The sequence below is a fragment of the Panthera uncia genome, assembly GCF_023721935.1.
Source record: "Panthera uncia isolate 11264 chromosome B2 unlocalized genomic scaffold, Puncia_PCG_1.0 HiC_scaffold_25, whole genome shotgun sequence".
NCBI classification, from domain to species: domain Eukaryota; kingdom Metazoa; phylum Chordata; class Mammalia; order Carnivora; family Felidae; genus Panthera; species Panthera uncia.
The window spans coordinates 10,948,959-10,968,902 of record NW_026057581.1 but is presented as its reverse complement, the minus strand read 5'-3'; the positions used below and the strand labels follow the sequence as shown (position 1 = coordinate 10,968,902).

At 42.8% G+C, this 19,944-nt stretch overlaps 1 protein-coding gene and 1 pseudogene across 1 annotated transcript; one reads left to right on the top strand and one right to left on the bottom strand.

Moving 5' to 3' along the window:
- Positions 1–4,031: 4,031 nt before the first annotated feature.
- On the bottom strand, positions 4,032–4,915 carry LOC125939470 (40S ribosomal protein SA-like; annotated as a pseudogene).
- Positions 4,916–8,825: 3,910 nt separating this feature from the next.
- Positions 8,826–18,768, top strand: FAM8A1 (family with sequence similarity 8 member A1). The gene is made up of 5 exons (XM_049655008.1): positions 8,826–9,642; positions 10,905–11,025; positions 12,664–12,787; positions 13,762–13,901; positions 15,349–18,768. Exons 1-5 carry the CDS (start codon positions 8,925–8,927, stop codon positions 15,491–15,493), a joined length of 1,248 nt encoding a protein of 415 aa, XP_049510965.1. The 5' UTR covers positions 8,826–8,924; the 3' UTR covers positions 15,494–18,768.
- The last annotated feature ends 1,176 nt before the right edge of the window (positions 18,769–19,944 follow it).

The window sequence follows — 19,944 nt, the reverse complement described above, 5'->3', positions numbered from 1 at the left end:
CCTCATGGAGAACATTGCAGGAGAGAACTTGTAAGCTGTTTAGTTCAATGACAGGACAAAAAAAAGAAGGTGAAGAACTTCAGAACCCACTCTGTATTCAGATTCTTTTGGTTGTGACAGAAACAACGGAAAAGGGGACTTACTAGCTTGAGCAAGTCTAAAATTCAAGGAGATTGCTTCGGACATCACTGGGTCCAAGAGAGAAACATGTCACAAGAGTATTTTCTTTGTTTCTCCATCTCTCAGTTCTACTTTTCTCTATGTCGGTCTCACTTTCAGGCATAGTTATTCACATGGCATCAAAAATGGCCACCAGCAGCTACAAGTTCATACCATCCTGGCATGCATCTAAATCCCAGAGGTTACTCTATCCCTGAACCTGTGTCTAGGGGGGGTACTCTCGTGTGCCTACCTGTAGGGCCAGAGGGGTGCAGTCAGTCTCATCAGAACCACAGATTAAGAATGAGGGGAGACAAGGGCGCCTGGGTGGCTCAGTTGGTTGAGTATCCGATGTCGGCTCAGGTCATGATCTCACGGTCCGTGAGTTTGAGTCCCACGTCAGGCTCTGTGCCGACAGCTCAGAGCCTGGAGCCTGCTTCGGATCCTATGTCTCCCTCTCTCTCTGCCCTTCCTCTGCTCACACTCTGGCCCCCACTCTAAAAAATAAATAAATATTTAATAAAATGAGGGGAGACAGACTTCTCCAGTGAGGTGCTGAATAGTGAAAAATGAGTCTATTTTGTGTGGCTCAACTGCTACAGTTTTCTGATTAGTATCCTGTTATGGTTACTATTTTGGGGTTATAATCCCAAGAATCTGACTCTGGCTAACAAGAAAAAAAATAGTATTGTAAGAATAATGGGTCACTCACAGAATAAAAGGGAAAGGTAAGCAGGACTCTAAAGTGATCAGGAACCGGGGACAATCCAAGGATCCAGTCACAGAAGCTCACGGATGGTCTGTTTAGACTGATGGGTATCCATCCACCGGCAGTCACCATTCAAGATTGAAGTTCTACTGAGACAAAAACTGAATTATTGGCCCACATGTAAGGAGGAGCGGGCAGGTTGGTAGAATGGTGCTTGATGGCCCCATTCCCACAAGAATCGAAAATATTGGGGTGAGACAGTTTTCCAAATCATAAGCAGGATCCGGTTGCTCAAAGGGGAAAAGGACACTCAGTAGTAAAAGCCAAAAGCTAATGGATAGCAAGTTAGTTACGCAAGATGCATAGTTGTAGAGATCTGTACAATACAGTATCCGTAATTAACAATACTGTATCATCCACTTAAAAATCTGTCAAGAATAGATCTCATGTCAAGTGTCCTTGCCACTCACACCCAAACACTAACTCCTCCCAAACCTCAGAGGCCAGAGTAAGGATCAGAGAAAGAAAAAGCCACCTTTCTGCAATCCTGTTACATACAGCAACTAAAAATATCAAATGTGTTTAAAGTAAAACTTTCCAGTCTGGATCTGAAACCCAAAACGTTTACTAACAGAAGAAGAAATAAAATGGCCCCTTTGAGGCGCGCCTGGGTGGCTCAGTGGATGGAGCAACCCACTCTTGATCCCCCGTCTCCATCGCAGGGTGGCGCGGTCAAGCCCCGCGTTGGGCACGGAGCCGACTTTTAAAACAAATTATAAATGGCTCCCTTGACACTTCATGGGCAGCTGCTGCGGATTTTCCTGAGCTTCCCAAATGTATGTTCTGTACGGCAACCTTGGATGGGGGTGGTCGTTTCCAGTATCAATCACCTGGGGAAGAGGAGGATGTACAGGGCTCAGAAAAGGTATAAAAGGCGTTATCTTTTCTCTTATCTCGATTGAGAGGAAATCTGTCTATAACAGTGTAGGAAATGAATTGGAGCAGGTCAAGACTAGAGAAGATGAAGCAGGGAGGCCAGTGGTATGGTAGGTATCACGGTAGTAACCCTACTGTAGAAGTTATAACAACTGATGACAGCCTGCTTTGCGGTACTAAAGACAGAGAGGTGAATTTGTTGCACAATTTTAAAATACATGTTGTTTTTTTTCAACTAGGTAATAAGGTCCCATGGTTCAAATATCTTTTTATCTTCTTCCTTAAAATCCAGTTTCCATCCTCGATAGGTAACCAGTTATTTCATGTTTGGCCTTCAAGAGATTTTGTCAACACACGTAGAGTCAATGCATTATATATACTGCTCCTTTTACTCCCACAAATGACAGCACTCAAGAGATGTTCTTCTTCACTTTGCTTTTGCAGCTTAATCTGGAGACATTGGTATAACTTATCTGGGAGATACTGGTGCATGAAGAATGTGCTCATTTTGATTACAGCTACACAGCACTGCATGGTACAGATTCACCAGTCCTGTAATTTCCAATCGAATAATGCTGCAACCTTGTACATAAATCATTTTGCCTGCATGCAGATTAACTGTAGAGTTCATTGCTGCAAGTGAAAATGGTAGCTCGGAGGGTACACGAATTTCCAAGTATGACTGATATTGTTAAATTGCCCTACATAGGGATTGTGCACTGCCCACAAACTTTGGCGTGCTTCAGAATCAACTGGAAGCCTTGTTAGACCCTCAGGACTAGAGTCTCTGATTCAGAAGGTCTAATGTGGGACCCAAGAGTTTGCATTTCTAGCACATTCCCAGGTGATGCTGCTATTTCTGGTCCAGGAACCAGACTTTGTAAAGCACTATGATAGATTTGGCTTCCACTGCTCCCTGGTACTGTTCTCTCAGAGTCAGCAATGTCCTCATCAATTCTATGGTCTTTTCTCCATCTCCATTTTCCTTGACTTTTCTGCTATATTTTAAACAGTTTCCTTGTTGTTGTTGTTTTTTTAATCCTCTATTTCTATTTGATTCTGTAAATGTTCTTTCCTGCTACTGTTGTCTCCTTTCATGGACTCTCCTGTCCCTTAACTAATGTGCACACAACTTTTATTAGCATGCAACTTTTCACCCATAGAAACCATGCACCTTCTCAAGACTAGGAATATGGAATCTTAAGGCTGAAGTGTTTGTTTGTTTGTTTGTTTGTTTGTTTGTTTTTTGATCCTAACAGCAGAGTTTGCATTCCTGACACAGAAACCAGATCCTGGTGACATTATTTGAGCCCTCCCTATTCCGCCGTACTTGAAGTCAGCCTCCCATTTCTTCTTTCTTTTCTTTCTCTTCCACCTTTCCTTCCTTCCTTGCCAACAGAGTAATATAGTTTGTTTTTTTTTTTTTTTTAATTTTTTTTCAACGTTTTTTATTTATTTTTTTTGGGACAGAGAGAGACAGAGCATGAACGGGGGAGGGGCAGAGAGAGAGGGAGACACAGAATCGGAAACAGGCTACAGGCTCCGAGCCATCAGCCCAGAGCCTGACGCGGGGCTCGAACTCACGGACCGCGAGATCGTGACCTGGCTGAAGTCGGACGCTTAACCGACTGCGCCACCCAGGCGCCCCTATAGTTTGTTTTTTTAATAACACAATAGAAGAAAAACAGCAATACTCTGTCCCACTTTTCCCTGCTCCGAGCACCACAACCTACTCCCTGGAAGCAAGCTCACTGGTGTGCAGGGTGCTGCAGAACCCTAGCAGGTGTATTCACAACATGTATATTGTTTATTTTCTTGCTGGTGGCAGTGTGTGTGTGTGTGTGTGTGTGTGTGTGTGTGTGTGTTTATAGAATCAGGATACTAAATTAACTTTCTAACAGGTTTATGGGTCTTGAAAAAGGGGAGCCTGCATTTAGTTTCCATGAAGGCAACCCTGAGCACTTTCAAGTCATTTGCTTCCATATTCTGAATAATATGTGTACTTCAACTTCTTTATATCTGTTTTAGATACCATGTCATTTAGGTGTCTGTTGACTCTTTAGTAGGAGATCTGCCTTGAGCTACCTTCTGCCTTCCCCAACCATCTCTATTTCTCTTCCTCTCAAAGTAATACATCATGATTTCGGCTAAAATAATAATATTGACATTATTACTCTTGTAAATATTATTCAATGACAAGGGAAGTTGTAATTATGATTATGTTTCCTTTCCTCTCTTGAGCTTTCTAAAAAAATTTCCTGATATATTTTTTAACTGTTTATTTTCCATCACCCTTATTCCCATCTTCTGCTTAAACGTCTGTGGAAGAACAGCCTGAGACTATTGGTCATTTCTAGCCATTCAGGGGCCCGGGCAGTGGGAACCACAGGCCATGGCAGGCTGAGCTCTCCAGCCCCAGTAGGGACCTGCCGCATAGGCAGAGGGCGCTGGCTCACCTCCAGGCCAGTCTCTGACCTCAGGTGGAATGCCGGTAAACTTGGGACCTGGAGCAGTCCACTTATGCTGCAATTCCTCCCTGGCCATGGTCTTTTCATCAGCAGTGCGATTATCAGTCTCTTTTCAATCCCTTCAGGATCTCTGTTGACATAGAGATCAGGCACGATCTCCCCTGGGTGCTCACAGGAGACGGTGCCATGTATGCACCAAACTCCAGGGCCAGCACCCGCCACGTCAGACCCGCTGAGTGAGCTCCTTGTTGTTGTAAGGGAAGGCAGTGTCCACATAGCACGGAGGACAGTCTGTGTTTCACAGAGCAGGGCCGACAGGTTACCATAGACATGTCTCTGAGAGGCTGGCAGTCAACCCTGGGAGGGGTATCCGCCAGAAGGTATGACTCCCAGAAAACATCCTGGATCTACTCCGTGAGGGTTACAGGAATGAGGCAGCCAGTGATAAGAGTGGCCCCAGTGGCTGCAGCACACTTTAGCCCAGCTTGCTGGCCAGGATTCCTAGAGGATGTGATATGACATCAGCCAGGTTTTCAAAGGCAACAATGGCACGAGCCGCCAGCAGAAGCTTCTCCCAGGTTCTCTTCAGATTTACGATGTAGGTATCACTTTTCCTTCTGTGGATGTACTTTCCATCTTGAAGTCAAGATTGCTGCCATGTAAGTTGTATTGCCATGGGAATTTGAGGACATCTCCTCCTTTCGTGGAACATCAAGGGCTCCAGACATTGTAAAAGTTTCTCTTTAAGTTAGGCCAGGAACTCAGAACAACACAATACGGACCTCTTTCTAGGCAGCAAGGAAAGGGTGGCCTTTCTTTTTAAAAATATTTGGTTTCTGGGGGCACATGGGTGGCTCTGTCGGTTAAGCCTCTGACTTTGGTTCAGGCTATGATTTCACAATTTGTGAGTTCAAGCCCCACGTTGGGCTCTCTCACTTTGCAGTGAATTCTGAGATGGGGCACCTGAGACGAGCTACCCAGTGGAGAGCATCCTCACACACTGCAGACAGGGCTTCTAACAGATCCCACCGAGGCCACACTGCAGGGATCTTCTGTGCACAGCAATGAGACAGAGTCCTGTCCCCTCCAACAAGGTCCAGACCTCAGCCCCGAGTGGCGGTGAGGAGCCCTTCCTTGGCCACTCAATTTCAGTGCTAGGATTGGTGGCTGCTCCCCAGATCTACTGCTTCTATGTGGTAGGAGTCCTCTTTGACTCTTACTTGCCAACCTCACTCCTAATTCCATTAACTATCCTTTACAGTAAACGTTCTCGTTCAGATTACTTGGTTTCTTCCCCTTGACTGAGCCCTGACTGAAACACACCCTCATTTAGTCTTAGTGCTAGACGTAATGAAAGGTTGAATGCTCACCACTGTCCTTCTGTCATTGTTAGTCAGTTTGATGCTGAGTTTCATTCTCTAGATTCGTCAGGAAGAACTCAAGTGAATGACATTCTCGGAGTTCCTCCATTATGATAACAAATTAGCCTATGTTTTTGTACTTGAAAGTCAGTTTTGGTGGATACAAAGTACAAAGTCCTAAGTTCTCATTCTTTTTTCTTTCTTTCTTTCTTTTTTTTTTTTTTTTTTTAGAGAAAGCGAGCTAGAATGAGTGCGGGAGAGGGGCAGAGGGAGAGAGAGTATCCTAAGCAGGCTCAGTAGGGCCAATCCCACGACCCTAGGATCATGACCTGAGCTGAAATCAGGAGTCAGACACCCAACTGACTGAGCTATCCAGGTATCCCTCTCATTTTCTTTCTTTGAACATTTTAAATGCTTCACTATTTTCTTCTTGAATGAAGCGTTACTGTTGAAGTCCTATGATAATCTGTTTTTTTTTCTCTCATGAATGTTGGCCTAAATGACCAAAATGTAAACTCGAGTGATTTTTACTAGAATGTATTTTGTTATTCAGTGTTTTCACAGTATATTCTTTCAACGTGAGGTTTTAAATATATATATGGATATACATATGAATATATTAATATAATACATATTGACTACATATAAGTACAAAAATCTATTTCTATTTTAGGAAAAGTTCTCTTGAATTATCATGTTGTATTCTTTTAACAAACTGTTCTTTATCAGGACTTCTTTATCCATGTATTGGATCTTCTGTGCCAATCTTCAATGTTTATCATTTCTGTAAAATCATTTCTTTCTCTAAATTTCTTTTTTACTTAAGAAAAAATCTCATTTCCCAATTCTCATTCTCTTTGGACACTATTTGTAGTGTTTGTTTACTCCTGGGTTCCTCCTAGTTTAATAATTTCTTTTAAATGTTTATTTTTGAGAGAGAAAGAACACGAGTAGGGAAGGAATGGGTGGGGGGGAGGGGGTAGAGCAGAGGATCTGAAGCGGGCTCTGTGCTGACAAGAGTAAGCCCAACGTGGGGCTCGAACTCACAGACTGTGAGATCATGACCCGAGCCAAAGTCAACACTGTTAACGGTCAACAAAGTTAACCGACTGAGGCACTCAGGCGCCCCTCCTCCTAGTTTAGTATTCTCTTCAGAAATATTTTTTTCTTTTATTCCTAATTCTTCCCCAAGTTCTATTACTTCATTTCTGAGTTCTTCTTTCTCTGATTCATTTTGCTCTTTTGTTTCTTATATCATTTTAACATCTTTAGTTTTGACGTGATTTTTTTTTTTTTTTTGCACTGATATTGTGCAAGTTTTGCATTTGTGGTTTGACATCATCCTCTTGTATTTTGGGGTTGGTGATGTTACCTGTCAATTAGTTTTGTTGTAAATGTTTCATACATTTTTGGTTTTACTAACTAGTCTGTTTCTTTGTGGGGAGTTCCAGAGATTCAGAAGTCACGTACTGCCGTATTTCCAGGATCCATTTACATTTTGAGTCGTGAATACTTCTCTTTCTATATTCCTGAGGCTTCACTCCTTAGCTGGGTGTGATGGTAAAGGGCTAGGGTTAATCAGCACGCTGCTTGGAGTGGCAGAGGCGTGTCACATCACGTCTTCATTTTTGAGTGATTACTTGCTTGTAACTTTCTAGGTTGTCAGTAGCTTCTCTGCAGTACTGAATATATTCTGTTCTCCTCAGCATTGATTTTTACTTGTGAAAACTTGGCTTCCAGTCTCAATGTTGTTTCTTTGTCAGTTTAAGTTTTCATTGCTATTAAGATTGTTAAAATGTTCTCTTTGCTTAACTTCATCATGATGTGTATGTTATTTTCTCAAGACTGGGTTTTTCTTTCAATCTAAAGAGTAATAATCTGTCTTCAATTCTAGAAAATTTGGGGGCCATTATTTTAATTTTGCCTCTGTTCTCTCTCGTGGGCTGCCTATTAGATGTCCGGTTGAACGTTTTCACTTTATGTAGAACCCCTGAACTTGTTAATTTGCATAGGTAAAAAAAAAAAAAAAAGTTATTTTTTGTTCAAGCCAGTTAGAATTCAGGCTTTTTTAAGTCACTGAAACAGAAACACTCTTACTTTCCTCAAAAGGCAAGTGAGAAAAGAAACTGAAAAAGAGGTGACTCCTGAAGTAATTACCTTGAAACCTAAACTACTCCTGAACTTTTAGGTCAGTAAATTCACTTATCTTTTTCTCTCTTAAATCAATTACAGTTGGATTTCTGACAACTGCAGCCAAGAGTCCTGATTAACATAAATGTTTACTATGTGGGGGGCACTCTACCAGGTGCTACATAATCAACGATATTCAAAACAAAGTCCATGTCTCCAATCACGACAATATTTCACACTCATTCAATACCATATTCATATATATATACACATATATATGCATATATACACATATATATGCATATATATGTGTATATATGCATATATATGTGTAGGGTATTCATAAAAGGCTCCGAAGCCCTGGGAAACGAACGGGTCTTGCCGTAGCGGAAAATAAAGGAACAGGCATCAAGGTTAACACAAGGCAGCTTTGCTAGAGTCTACAGCAGTGGAAATAAGATTTTACGGACACAAATTAGCTCCAGGATAAGGACAGGGTCTAGATCTTAAATCAACATAATCCCTCCTCCCTTCTTTTACACTGAAAATCTCTGCAGCTGAGCCATACTATCTTCAGTTTAGTTTGGTTATTAATTTCTTATCCTCTTAAGGGCATATGTCTAATGTCACTCCCTCGAGTACAAATGGCCAGGGACAAATTCACTGGAATGAATGCAGGCGGAAATAAGCAACAAGCCCAGGGCCTGGAAACCCAAACTGTCGCGGCTCGGTAATAGGGAGCTGGGACTGCTCTTGGAAGTCTCTTCCTCCACCAGCAGTGTCTCCAGGGACAGCCTGAGTCCACTTCCCAGGAGATGATGTGGGGAAGCCACAGGCCTTAGGTTTCAGGAAGAACGTGAAAGGTGGCGGGGGAGCGGGCAGCGCGAGCCCCACAACCGGCGAACCAAGGGCCCCCGGCCTCCGAGTCCCCCGACGTCCACCGCCCCCGCCAGGAGCACGCAGCCCCTCTTCCGCGCCGCCCCCCCTCCGCCTGCCCCGCCCCGCGGCCGGCGACGCTGGGGAGAGGCGGGGTTTCCGCTTCCGGTGGCGAATTGTTGACGCCTGCGGCTGCTGCGGTGGCGACCGGGCCGTTGGGGAGGGGCTAGTGGGGGAGGGAGACGGCGCAGTGACAGGACCGCCGAGGGTGCTGCTGAGGCGACGATGGCAGAGGGGCCGGAGGAAGCCCGAGGCCGCCCTCCCGGGCAGGACGACGGCGGAGGGGACCCCGAACCCGTCCCTTCCCTGAGAGGCCCTCCTGCCGCCGCCGCCCCACGCCCCCGGGACGGGCCGCAGGCCGAACCCCAGGCCCCGGGCCGGCCCCCGGCCCCGGGCCTCGCGCTGGCTGCGGCCGCCGCCGAGGAGTCGGAGCCGCCGCGCGAGCCCGGGAAGTGCGGGGAGGCGGCCCCCGGCTCCAGTGCGGGGCCGCAGGAGCCGGCAGGCCGCGAGGCGCCCGAGGCCGGCGCGCCGCGAGAGAGGCCGGCGCGGCTGAGCGCCCGCGAGTACTCCCGGCAGGTGCACGAGTGGCTGTGGCAGTCCTACTGCGGCTACCTCACCTGGCACAGCGGCCTGGCCGCCTTCCCCGCCTACTGCAGCTCCCAGCCGCCCCCGCCGAGCTACCCCTCGGGCGGAGGCGCCGCTGCCCCCCAGCCCGCGGCGCCGCCGCCCCCCCAGCTGGGCTATTACAACCCCTTCTACTTCCTGAGCGCCGCGGCCGCCGGGCCCGACCCGGGGGTGGCCACCGGCGTCACCACCGCTGCTCCCGTCGCGGGCCTGGGACCCCGGGCCCCGCAAGGGCAGGGATCCGTCCGCTCCACCCCAGTGACCAGAGTGGGATCGGCCGCTCCTTCGCGAACCCCGAGCGAGACCGGGCGGCAAGCAGGTGAGTAGCGCGTCGGGAAGGTTGGGCGGAGCGAAGGGGGGTCTTTACGGGAGCTCGCTGGTGGGGAGAGAGGGCACGCGTTTTGCATCTGGAACTGGTGTTTCTCCACGTTCGTCACCTGTCTTCTGCCCAGGCCTCCAATCCCCAACGTGTGGCGCGAAGCTGCACGGTTTGTTCTTCCTTTAGACCTGGCTCTCCGAACTGATTCCTTATTCCACGTGTAAGGACGTCTTTGCTCCTGAAACCGTGCCCTTGATCTCCACGACGTGGAGAGAGCCAAAGCTTAATTGTCAGATGGCAAACCCGTTTTGACGGCTGGTGGCGGTTGGACGTGGATTTATTATGCACGACAGGATATATGATATAGAATCTTTTCTATAATGTGTAATTTATATAATTATATATTACCTACATGAAGAACAGTGGGGCTGACGGATAGAAAAGATTTACATAAGTGTAAGTGGAGTTCTGAACCTTTGGAACCTAGCTGAGTGATCTTGTATATTGTCTGTTTGCTTCTCTATGGGAATTAGAATGTTTTGCTTTAGTTACGCGGTTTAGTTTATTATTTAGACTTTTTGTTTACCTTATTCGGCCACAGATACAAGGGACAAAAACTAGTTTTCCTGAATTTGATCCCGCTCAGAATTTGAGATGTCAGATTGATAATCATTGGATTTATTACATAGAAAGCAAGACAAAGTGAATAGGGGGTAAAATGAGGAACACAGGTATTTACTTTCTAGTAATCGTCTATACTTAACCTTGGTTTTTACAAAAAATGTTTAATTTGGGGGCGCCTGGGTGGCCCAGTCAGTTAGCTTCCAACTCGATCTCAGCCTGAGTTCAATCCCCCCCAACCCCTCTTTGGGATCAGCCTTGGGTGTGAAGCCTACTTAAAAAAAAAAAAAAAAAAAAAAGTTTAATTTTGTGACATAGGCTTGTGATCACCTGGATTCTCATTTGAGTCCCTAGTGAAATGTATTGAGTACCTTAAATAATTAAATTTATCTGTGAAATCATTTTTTAAACATTAAGAGGATGAAAGCAAACTTTTAAACTGTTCAGTAAATAGTGGAATAGAGTTGCTGTAAAAACATGTACTATTCATGTAGGCAATACCAATAATTGTCGCAAGGTTTTAATTAGCAAGTTGTACCTTGACTTTATGTTCTCTGATTTATTACCTAGCTTGGGTTCCAAGGCCTATGTGAAATAAGTAATTTTACTAACTTTTTTTTTTTTTTTTTTTTAATTTACAGGCAGAGAGTATGTTATTCCATCCTTGGCCCACAGATTTATGGCAGAAATGGTGGATTTCTTTATTCTGTTCTTTATAAAAGCAACGATTGTCTTAAGTATTATGCACCTCAGTGGAATAAAGTAAGTTAAAGCTATTTGCAGAAAGCTTTTAATGTCTACTGCATAGAGATCTTGTTTTCTGAGGTTCTGTTCACACCTGCAAGTGACTAAATGGACAGTCTGTGTGCCAGTGTCATGGTTTCTCTAGTAGGGAAATCTCTTTGTTGTATTTTTTTCTTGGTAGTTTTAAGAAATAACTACAAGAGAGAAAAACATTTAATAAATTCTGAAAGATCTGGGACTCTCATCTATTAAAAGTTAGGTAAAGGTTTTGATTTTTTTCTTTCTTTTTTTTTTTTTTTAATTCAGCTGTTGGGCCAGGCACTAATTTCCCTCTTACTATCCTGTTCAGAGTAAAGACAAAGGCATAAAGAGCTTTTGGTAAATCAACTGTTGATTATAAGTTAGATGGCATTTCCAAATGGGATTGCATATTATACTATCAGGCATGCCCCACGTGAACACAGTGGGCCATCTGTTTGAGTAACCTCCTCTCCTATTAATGAGCATATAGCACTTATCCTTGCTAAGCACTTTATACATGCTGAGTAAGCAGGTAGAAATAATATGGATTCTTTAATCTTATCACCACTATGAGATGTAGAGTTTAATACCCTCGTCTTTACATATTGAAGTTTGGGTTTGTAAGAAGTTAAGCCCAGGATTTATCATTGCGAAGGTAAGAAGTGATAGTGTCAAGATGCAAACCCTTGTGGTCATGTTTTAGAGCCCTTGCTGGGAACCTGAGTGTTACTGAGATTCCTCCCTGTCCCTCCCAGGGACACATCCAGCCGGGTACCAGCTCCCTTCTTTTCAGGCTCTTGAAGAGCCTTCAACTCAGACAATTTCCTCTTGACTGACAGACGGTGCTTCATCATCACTGCTTCTCCCTAGTCTAGTTATTGTCATCGCTTTTCTAGATCATAGCAAAAGTCTTCTAACTGGTACCTTAGTCCCCCAACTCCTGTTTTATCTCAATCCAGTCTCTGATATAAACCAAAGAGATCATAAATTCTGATTCTTCCCCTCTCCACCTTAAAACCTTTCTTACTGCCATCAGGATAAAGTCTAGTCTTCATATGGCTTAACAGATGCTCTCATTTTTTAATCACTTGTTTTATACTTAATATTTGAGCCATACCCAAGTGCTTACAGCTTCCATCACAGTCTCATTCAAAGGCTCTCTCTCTGGCTAGTCCCTCTCTCTGAAACTTCCCCCTTCTTAGTCTGGCTAACTTCTCTTCATCCTCCAGATCTCAGCTCAAATGTCATTTCTGGAAAGGCTTCACTCACCGTGGTAAATGTTCTTGGTATGCGTTTCCATACTGCCCTATGGGTCTACGTAATAGCCCTCATCCCACTTTATTCTTACCTACTTAATTGTTCTGCTTTGTCTAGTAGGTAAGAGTCTCCTTGAAAGCAGAGACCAAGTTGAGTTCCCTCACCATTATGTCCCCAGGGCTAGTACAGTGCCTGCTCACAATAGTGCTGTTTATTTGTTGAACAGACTAACGAATGTTTTGTGAAACTAAACGGGCGGAAACCTAAGATTAGTTCAGAATTTCAGTTCAAGTTTGTGACTTACACTAATGGAAAAAATATCAGTGCAGTTGTGCTGGTGACTAAGTCTTCATAACCCCAAACTATTATTTTATGCAGGGATATCTCTAAGTTTGCTATGCATTATATAATAGAAGAAATAGATGAAGACACATCAATGGAAGACTTGCAGAAAATGATGATTGTGGCTCTTATATACAGATTATTAGTTTGTTTCTATGAGGTAAGCTACTGACTCAGCAAATATTAACATTTAACAATCTTTTTTAATTTTTTTAACGTTTATTTATTATTGAGAGACAGAGAGACACAGAACATGAACAGGGGAGGGGCAGAGAGGGGGAGACACAGAATCCGAAATAGGCTGCAGGCTCCGAGCTCAGCACAGAGCCCAACACGAGGCTCAAACTCACAAACTGCGAGATCATAACCTGAACCGAAGTTGGTCTCCCAACCAACTGAGCCATCCAGGTGCCCCTAACAATCTAATTTAAATTATCACCCCAATACAAAAAGAAATGGGAATTTACAATTATTCATATTTTTGTCAAATGTCTCTGTTTAAAAATGTTTTCCAAATGTTCTCGAATGTAGTATTCTTCAAGATAAAAAAATACGTGGGGCACCTTGGGTGGCTCAGTTGGTTAAGCATCCGACTTCGGCTCAGGCCATGATCTCACGGTCTGTGAGTTCAAGCCCCACGTCGGGCTCTGTGCTGACAGCTCAGAGACTGGAGTCTGCTTTGGATTCTGTGTCTCCCTGTCTCTCTGCCCCTCCCCTGCTCACCCTCTGTCTCTGTCTCTCTCAAAAATAAATAAACATCAAAAAAATAAAAAGATAAAAAAATACAGCTCCCTGAGTGGAGACGTTTTACAATTTCTTTGTAACATATTTCAGTCTTGTGGTCCAAAAATATACTTGTAAATTGGTTGTGGAACTTGAAATGTATTTTTCCATAGAAACAACTTGCTAAAAAAAAAAAGGGTGGGGGGGCTACAGAGAAATCTTACAGTACACATCTTGTGGCATGGAGGGGTTGAGAGACCAGTAGAAATGCATTACAAGGGTAACCTCTGAGTATTCTAGGAAATCCTTTCAACTTGAAAATTGTTTTAAAGGAATAAGATGACAGAAAAACTTAACCTTTGAAACTGGTAGCGTTGAGCTAGTAAATTAAAATTATCCTTCTTTCCTTAGATAATCTGCATTTGGGGAGCAGGCGGAGCCACCCCCGGGAAGTTCCTGCTGGGGCTTCGAGTTGTGACGTGTGATACATCAGTGCTTATTGCACCGAGTCGGGTTTTAGTGATTCCTTCCTCAAATGTTAGCATTACAACGTAAGTTCTTCTCTTAGCTTAATTTACTTATGAAAAGAACAAATTTTGAGCGTAGTATCCGATATTCGTAAGTTCTACCATTTGATACAGTATTTTTAGCATTTTTAGTTGGTAATTTTTCTTCATGGCGTGTAACAGATTGTTAGATTTAAGATGGAAAAGTTTTTTTTCAATTGTTATATGATTATAGACCACTCTTCAGTGTACAATTTCAAGATAGTCATTTTATGAACTATCAGCCACCATAATGAGAGGGTCTGGGTGGTGGTGGTCTGTGTGTCAGTGCTCTGTATCTAGTTTGATTATTCTCTAATAAATCTGTGGTTATCGGGCCAGTTACTGATCCGCCTTTAGCCTCTATCTGGTAATGCTGTCCATCCCGTCCTGAACAGGCAGCAGGAGTTTGGACAGAGATGCACGCGTGCGTCCAGCTCCTGCTCTAAGTGACAGCGTGTAACTCTTGGTAGTACTCGCGGCTAGCTGTTGGTGTCTGTCTCTGTGAGGAGGTTCAAACAGTGCTAACGCAGGTTCTAGAGAGTTAGTTAAGGGGCTGTCAGTTGAGCAAAACAGGCTACTGGCTGGAATTGCTGCCCAAGTGATTCAGAACTGGGTTGTTAGATAAAGAAATATGAGAGACTCTGGAAGCCTTGGTTTTGCTAATATCTCCAAAATTTCCTTACAGTTTTGTGATTATAATCCTGGTTGCTACTTTTAATGAGTCAATGATGGCTGCTTATCGAGCACCTCTTCTGTAACAGGCATTGTTAAAAACACTGAATATGTATTAACTAATAAGACAGGTACCATAGGTACTATTATCCCCTTTTCACAGAAATGAAACACAAGTGACTGATAGAAACAATTTAGTCTGGATTCAGAGCCCACACCCTCAGCCACTGTGCTTTTTCTATAGCCTTTCAGAAATCTAGCACTAGTAGGGTAAGTTTCCATCCACTCTGAGCTGTGGTTGAAAGCTTTTTTTTTGTTTTTAAGCTTTCTTTAATCACAGCATCCCACAAAGAAAGAATTCCCAGTAATTTAAAATGTGAGTGCTTCATAGAAGGTGGAAAATGGGACTGCATTTTGTATATTAGTTTAGAAGGAACTAAACACAAATGACTGTAGAAAAGGTAAGTAAAGGGAATAGATATTTGTCTACAAAATATCAGAGAAAATACTGTAACCTTTAGTTCACCTTCTACAAGACCTGTTTATTACTGCTTTTCATGTGACAGTTCTGAATCTTTTTATGTTGATGATGTCTTTAGAACAAGCCCAGATGGTCTTACTAGAGTATAATGCTACTTGAAAGTAACTCAGATATCAAAGATAAAAAACTGTCAGGACTTTGTATGTTTTAAGTATGTATTTTGAACTTGATAGGATACTATTAATCTCCGCGTGGTTGGTATATAATTTGTCTGATTTTTTTGCCTTAATTTTTTAGGTCCACTATACGAGCTTTGATCAAGAACTTTTCTATTGCTTCTTTTTTCCCTGCTTTCATCACACTGCTGTTTTTTCAGCATAATCGAACAGCCTATGACATTGTAGCAGGAACCATTGTGGTAAAGAGAAATGGGGTCAGATGATGCCCCAAAAGAGCCCTGAATTCCATACTCTCTGGAATGATGACAAGACTAAATTATGCATCAAGGCCATCAGTATCCCTGGGTTACACTAATTGATGATTTAGAAATTAAAGCAGTCGCTCCAGTGTGATGCAGGTGACTATTCTGAAAGTATTGATATTACTTGAATGCCAAAGAACTTTTCCAGAAGAAAAATCTGTTAAATTTAAATGTTAAAAATTTTTAGATTGAAAAGAAGGCAAGTGATTTTATAATCAACAATGGACAATATATACTTTCTTAAGATCTAAGGCATTAGAATTTGCTGAAAGCATTTTCAGCTCTGAAATCTCCAGATGAAACTTAAAAAATTTTGGTTTATCCCAGAATGATGGAAAAGTCCAGTTGTGTTTTGTAAACACATTAACTCATATTTTAGTCAACACTTCTTGGGGCAGTTGTTGTCTTCGCTTTTGGGGAGGGGGGTGGGGACACAAATTTGATAACCCGCTTATCTCCCACTCTGGGAGGAAGTGAGTCAGCTGCAAGAGAGAGGGGCAAAGGAGGCAGGCCTAGGTTCCCTTACTGACGGTCTCAGATCTGTACTGCAATGCACTGTGGGAATGATGCCACTTTACAAGTATCGTTACTGTTCTAACATGTATTTGGGGCAAGTTTTGCATGATGATGAAAAAGTATTAAGTCATATTGCTGTATTATTGATTTTTTTAAAGAAAAGGTAAGTTAGTGATTGCTTTTGGTGGGGGGAGGGAGGGGGTCCTAAATTTCACCATAAATTAAAATTACAATTCATGTGCAAGTGTTTTTAGTGCCCTAAATCAAACTATATGTGGGGGGAATTCGTCAAATTGTTGCATATTTACTGTAAAACAACATTCCCAGTATGTGTGCAGCATGAAGAAAGTGTTAGTGCTTTTCAGTGTTCTAATAGAACTTCTGTTTCTATAAGGATATTTACACACTAGGTAGTTTCCTTTTATATTTTATATAGTTCTAGGACTTTTGAAACCTCAAGGAGTTAAATCAGCATAGTATTTCATGGTAAAATACTAGGTAGCCTATTAAATATTAGCAATTTTCCCATTATGAACTATTCTGAAACAAAGACAGGTATTTCCAGACATTTTTCTAAGTTCTTTGGGCCAAAACCTCACTTTGGGTCTGCCAGGGATGGTGTCTTGAGGGAAATAAGTAACAGTTTGTGTATTGCCATTTTAATTTATTCTTCTACTGAGGCAAAGCTTAGTGTTTTAAGTATGTGTGCATGTTTTGCTAGATGGCCCTGTTCGCTGTGTTGAGAGAATACCTGAAAAAGTTCTATTTCTTAGGCGTTTTCTCCAACCCTGATACTATTTTCCCAAAAAACACTAACCTCTGTTGGACACTTCATAATTAAGATTGCTTAAAAGATCTTGACTTTTTTTTTTGGTCTTTGATAGCGAATGAAAGACAGGTATATTATCACTATATCAGTTTTTAAAGTGGGTTTTTCCTTTAAAACTGAAAGTGTTCACATTTGATGTCTATAGAAACCTTAACCTTTTTATCATAAAATTTCATAAACCATGTTTTTCAAAATAATTTTACGTTAAATTCAACACCACAGAAAGCCTGTCCGTTAAGTGTGTCCAGGTACTCGACAAATCATTCACTTGTTGCCCCTGGGAAGATATTTAGCTTGATGGCCCCTTCAGGGTAAGTGTTACCCAAACGTACCACTCAGTGTACTACATTAGCATTGGTGGATACACTATTTTTGCCACTGATGGGGGAGATCCAGTTGCAATGTCCTTCAGCCATGTAGCTCTGGAGGAGACCTTTATAATTTCCTCTCAGAAAATTGGAAGGTTCACCGTCTAGGCTATTTTAATGTATACAAACAAAAGCAAGTCACGTCACCCAGTTTAACTTCTTAAAAGATTGCATATTTTCTATATCGGAGTTATTCAGAATCATATCTATGTAGGTTCATTTAGGTCCATCTTAGGGTTCAAGTTACATAGCCCCATAAAATAAAAGTATTCCTGCTTTGCCTTTACAACAAATTGCAAGGCTGTTTGTATTTCTGAATGCACTTAGGAAAAGATATTTGATGCCCAGATCATTGGGAAAAAATGACAAAAAATGGGGAAGGAGGGAGAGTTCTTTTCTCTTCGGGTTGTGGTGGGGGGGAGGTGGGGTGGGAAGCCTCCCATCTTTTCAAAAACACTTTTCTATTTGATGTATTTCATTTATAGAAAATTTCTGCATCAGAGTATAATTCTCATGCCGAAGCTCTAGCCTAAAAAGGCAAAAAGATAGTTGTTTTCAAAGAATGTTTACAAACATTATTCATCACTTTTACAAGATAAGTAATAAGGGAACAAAAATCAAAAGTAAGCAGAGTAAAAGAACACTATTGCAGTGAAAGTGCCCTAATGAAAACCACAGAACGGGCAGTTAACTCTGGCATCTAGAAAAATCTCAGTACCTACTAAAAGTAGCTAGAGTGGCTAGTGCACCGTAAGAGAAGTCTGACTTGAGTGTTCACGCGGGCCGAGGTGAGGAAACCCGAGGAGGACAAGCCTCGCTCTTTTTGACTCATCTGTGACCATAAAACTAAAGCCAACACTTTTTTGGATAGAAAGCCTTTAAAGTATCGCCCAGCTGATACCTGTGTAGCCCTGGTTCGGAAGTGACCTAAACATTTACCTTCCGATTTTACCCAGATATTTAGGATTAAAGAGGGCCCCTTTGTCTAAATTATAAAATTAAGGCTTTAGTGTCCATCGTTTCAAATGACAGGAAAAGTGGTTTTTAGCTGCATTAAAAGGATTTGTTCCCTTCTGGGACTTGTTTGGGTGTTTTACTTATGCATAAGTGTTTCCAGCAAAGGAAGACCAAAAAAGGGAGTTTACTTGCTACTCGGGAGGAGGGCTTTCTGAGAGGAGGGGTAGGATGTTTTCATTCTACACTTACCCCTGTTCAAAGCCGTGGTTCCTTTGGAGGAATATGCCAACAGCAGTGTTCATAAAACCTGACCAGTGTCATTTCACGTACTTGCCATCGCCCGGCCTCCATCCCAGAGGCCAGAATCTTTTACAAGAAGTGCTTGCCTGGGTAACGTTCCTCCTCTCCAGCTGTGTGTCTATTTTCTTGCAGTTCATTATAGTAGGACTTGACCCACAAACAGTATCTGATGGCCTGCCTATAAGTAAAATTCAGCATTCTATTTTTAATAATTTGTATGCCACCGATTTGTATTCTTTGTCTCAATAAATACTTGATCACCGATGCTTTCGTTTTTTGACTGTTAATTTGAGATTTGCTCTAGAATTTCCTGCTCACGGAGACCTTGCTCAGCTTTTCCAGCGTTCTCTGCCTTCAGGAGAATGGCAGTCACCTAGAGTGCTTTCAGAAAGACAGATCTAGCAACAAACCATCCACCCTTAGGAGTTGTACAGTCCCGTAGCAAAAGTCACTCGAAAGTTCCCCAGAGATGACTAAGCTTAATGTTAAGCCAGTCCTGTCCTTTCCTTAAAGTGGTTAACCGTCCCGCATTATACAAGATACTAAGAACGCATTTTACACCCAAAGAACCGGAAGTTCAAAGTCTCATAGGTGATGAACGACCGCGCTGGGCAATTTAAACCTAGTTCTGATCTTACAAGCATTTCCTGTTGTAACACATCTAGAGGAGGACAGGATACAAAACAGGCCCCCAAGAAGAACAAAGCTGACAAACCTAAATGGAGCTAAAACGGTGGCCTGGTCTGAGCTCTGTACACCGTGTTGATCTGAGCCCAGGCGCACACCACACATTGTGGAACTACAGGGGACTTTTAAGGCAAGCTTTACGAGCTGCCCCATGTTATCCGTAAATTCAGCTGGTGTGTGTCACTAGACCCAGTACACGGCCATCTCCCCAACCTGACTATACCAAATGTGCCAGTTTCCATTAAACGCACAGGCTCGTAACCTTCGTACAGCTTTCAGGGAGTTTCACTTTAAATGGGCCCCGGAAACCAGTCACGGAGATGAAAAGGACAGCGTAAGTAACACAGTACTGCTGGAATAACGTACGGTGACCGACGGTGACTGCACTGAACTGTGGGGAGCACGAAGGAGAGACTCCTGCTGTACGCCTGAAACCAGTATGGTAGGCCAAGAGTTAAAAATAAATTTTAAAAATAAACCTATAATTAGGATTTTATCATTTGAAATGAAAGTGTTAGACTCCTGTATAGCCTGGTTACAAATTTTTAAAATTCGTCCCAACACTTCAGGAGCGCCTGGGTGGCTCAGTCAGTTGAGCGACGGACTCCGGCTCGGGTCACGATTTCACGGTTCGTGAGTTCGAGCCCTACATCGGCTCTATCAGCACAGAGCCCACTTCAGATCCTCTGTCCCCCTCCCACACGCTCTCTCTCAAAAATAGACATTAAAAAATAATAGTTATTCCAACACTTCCA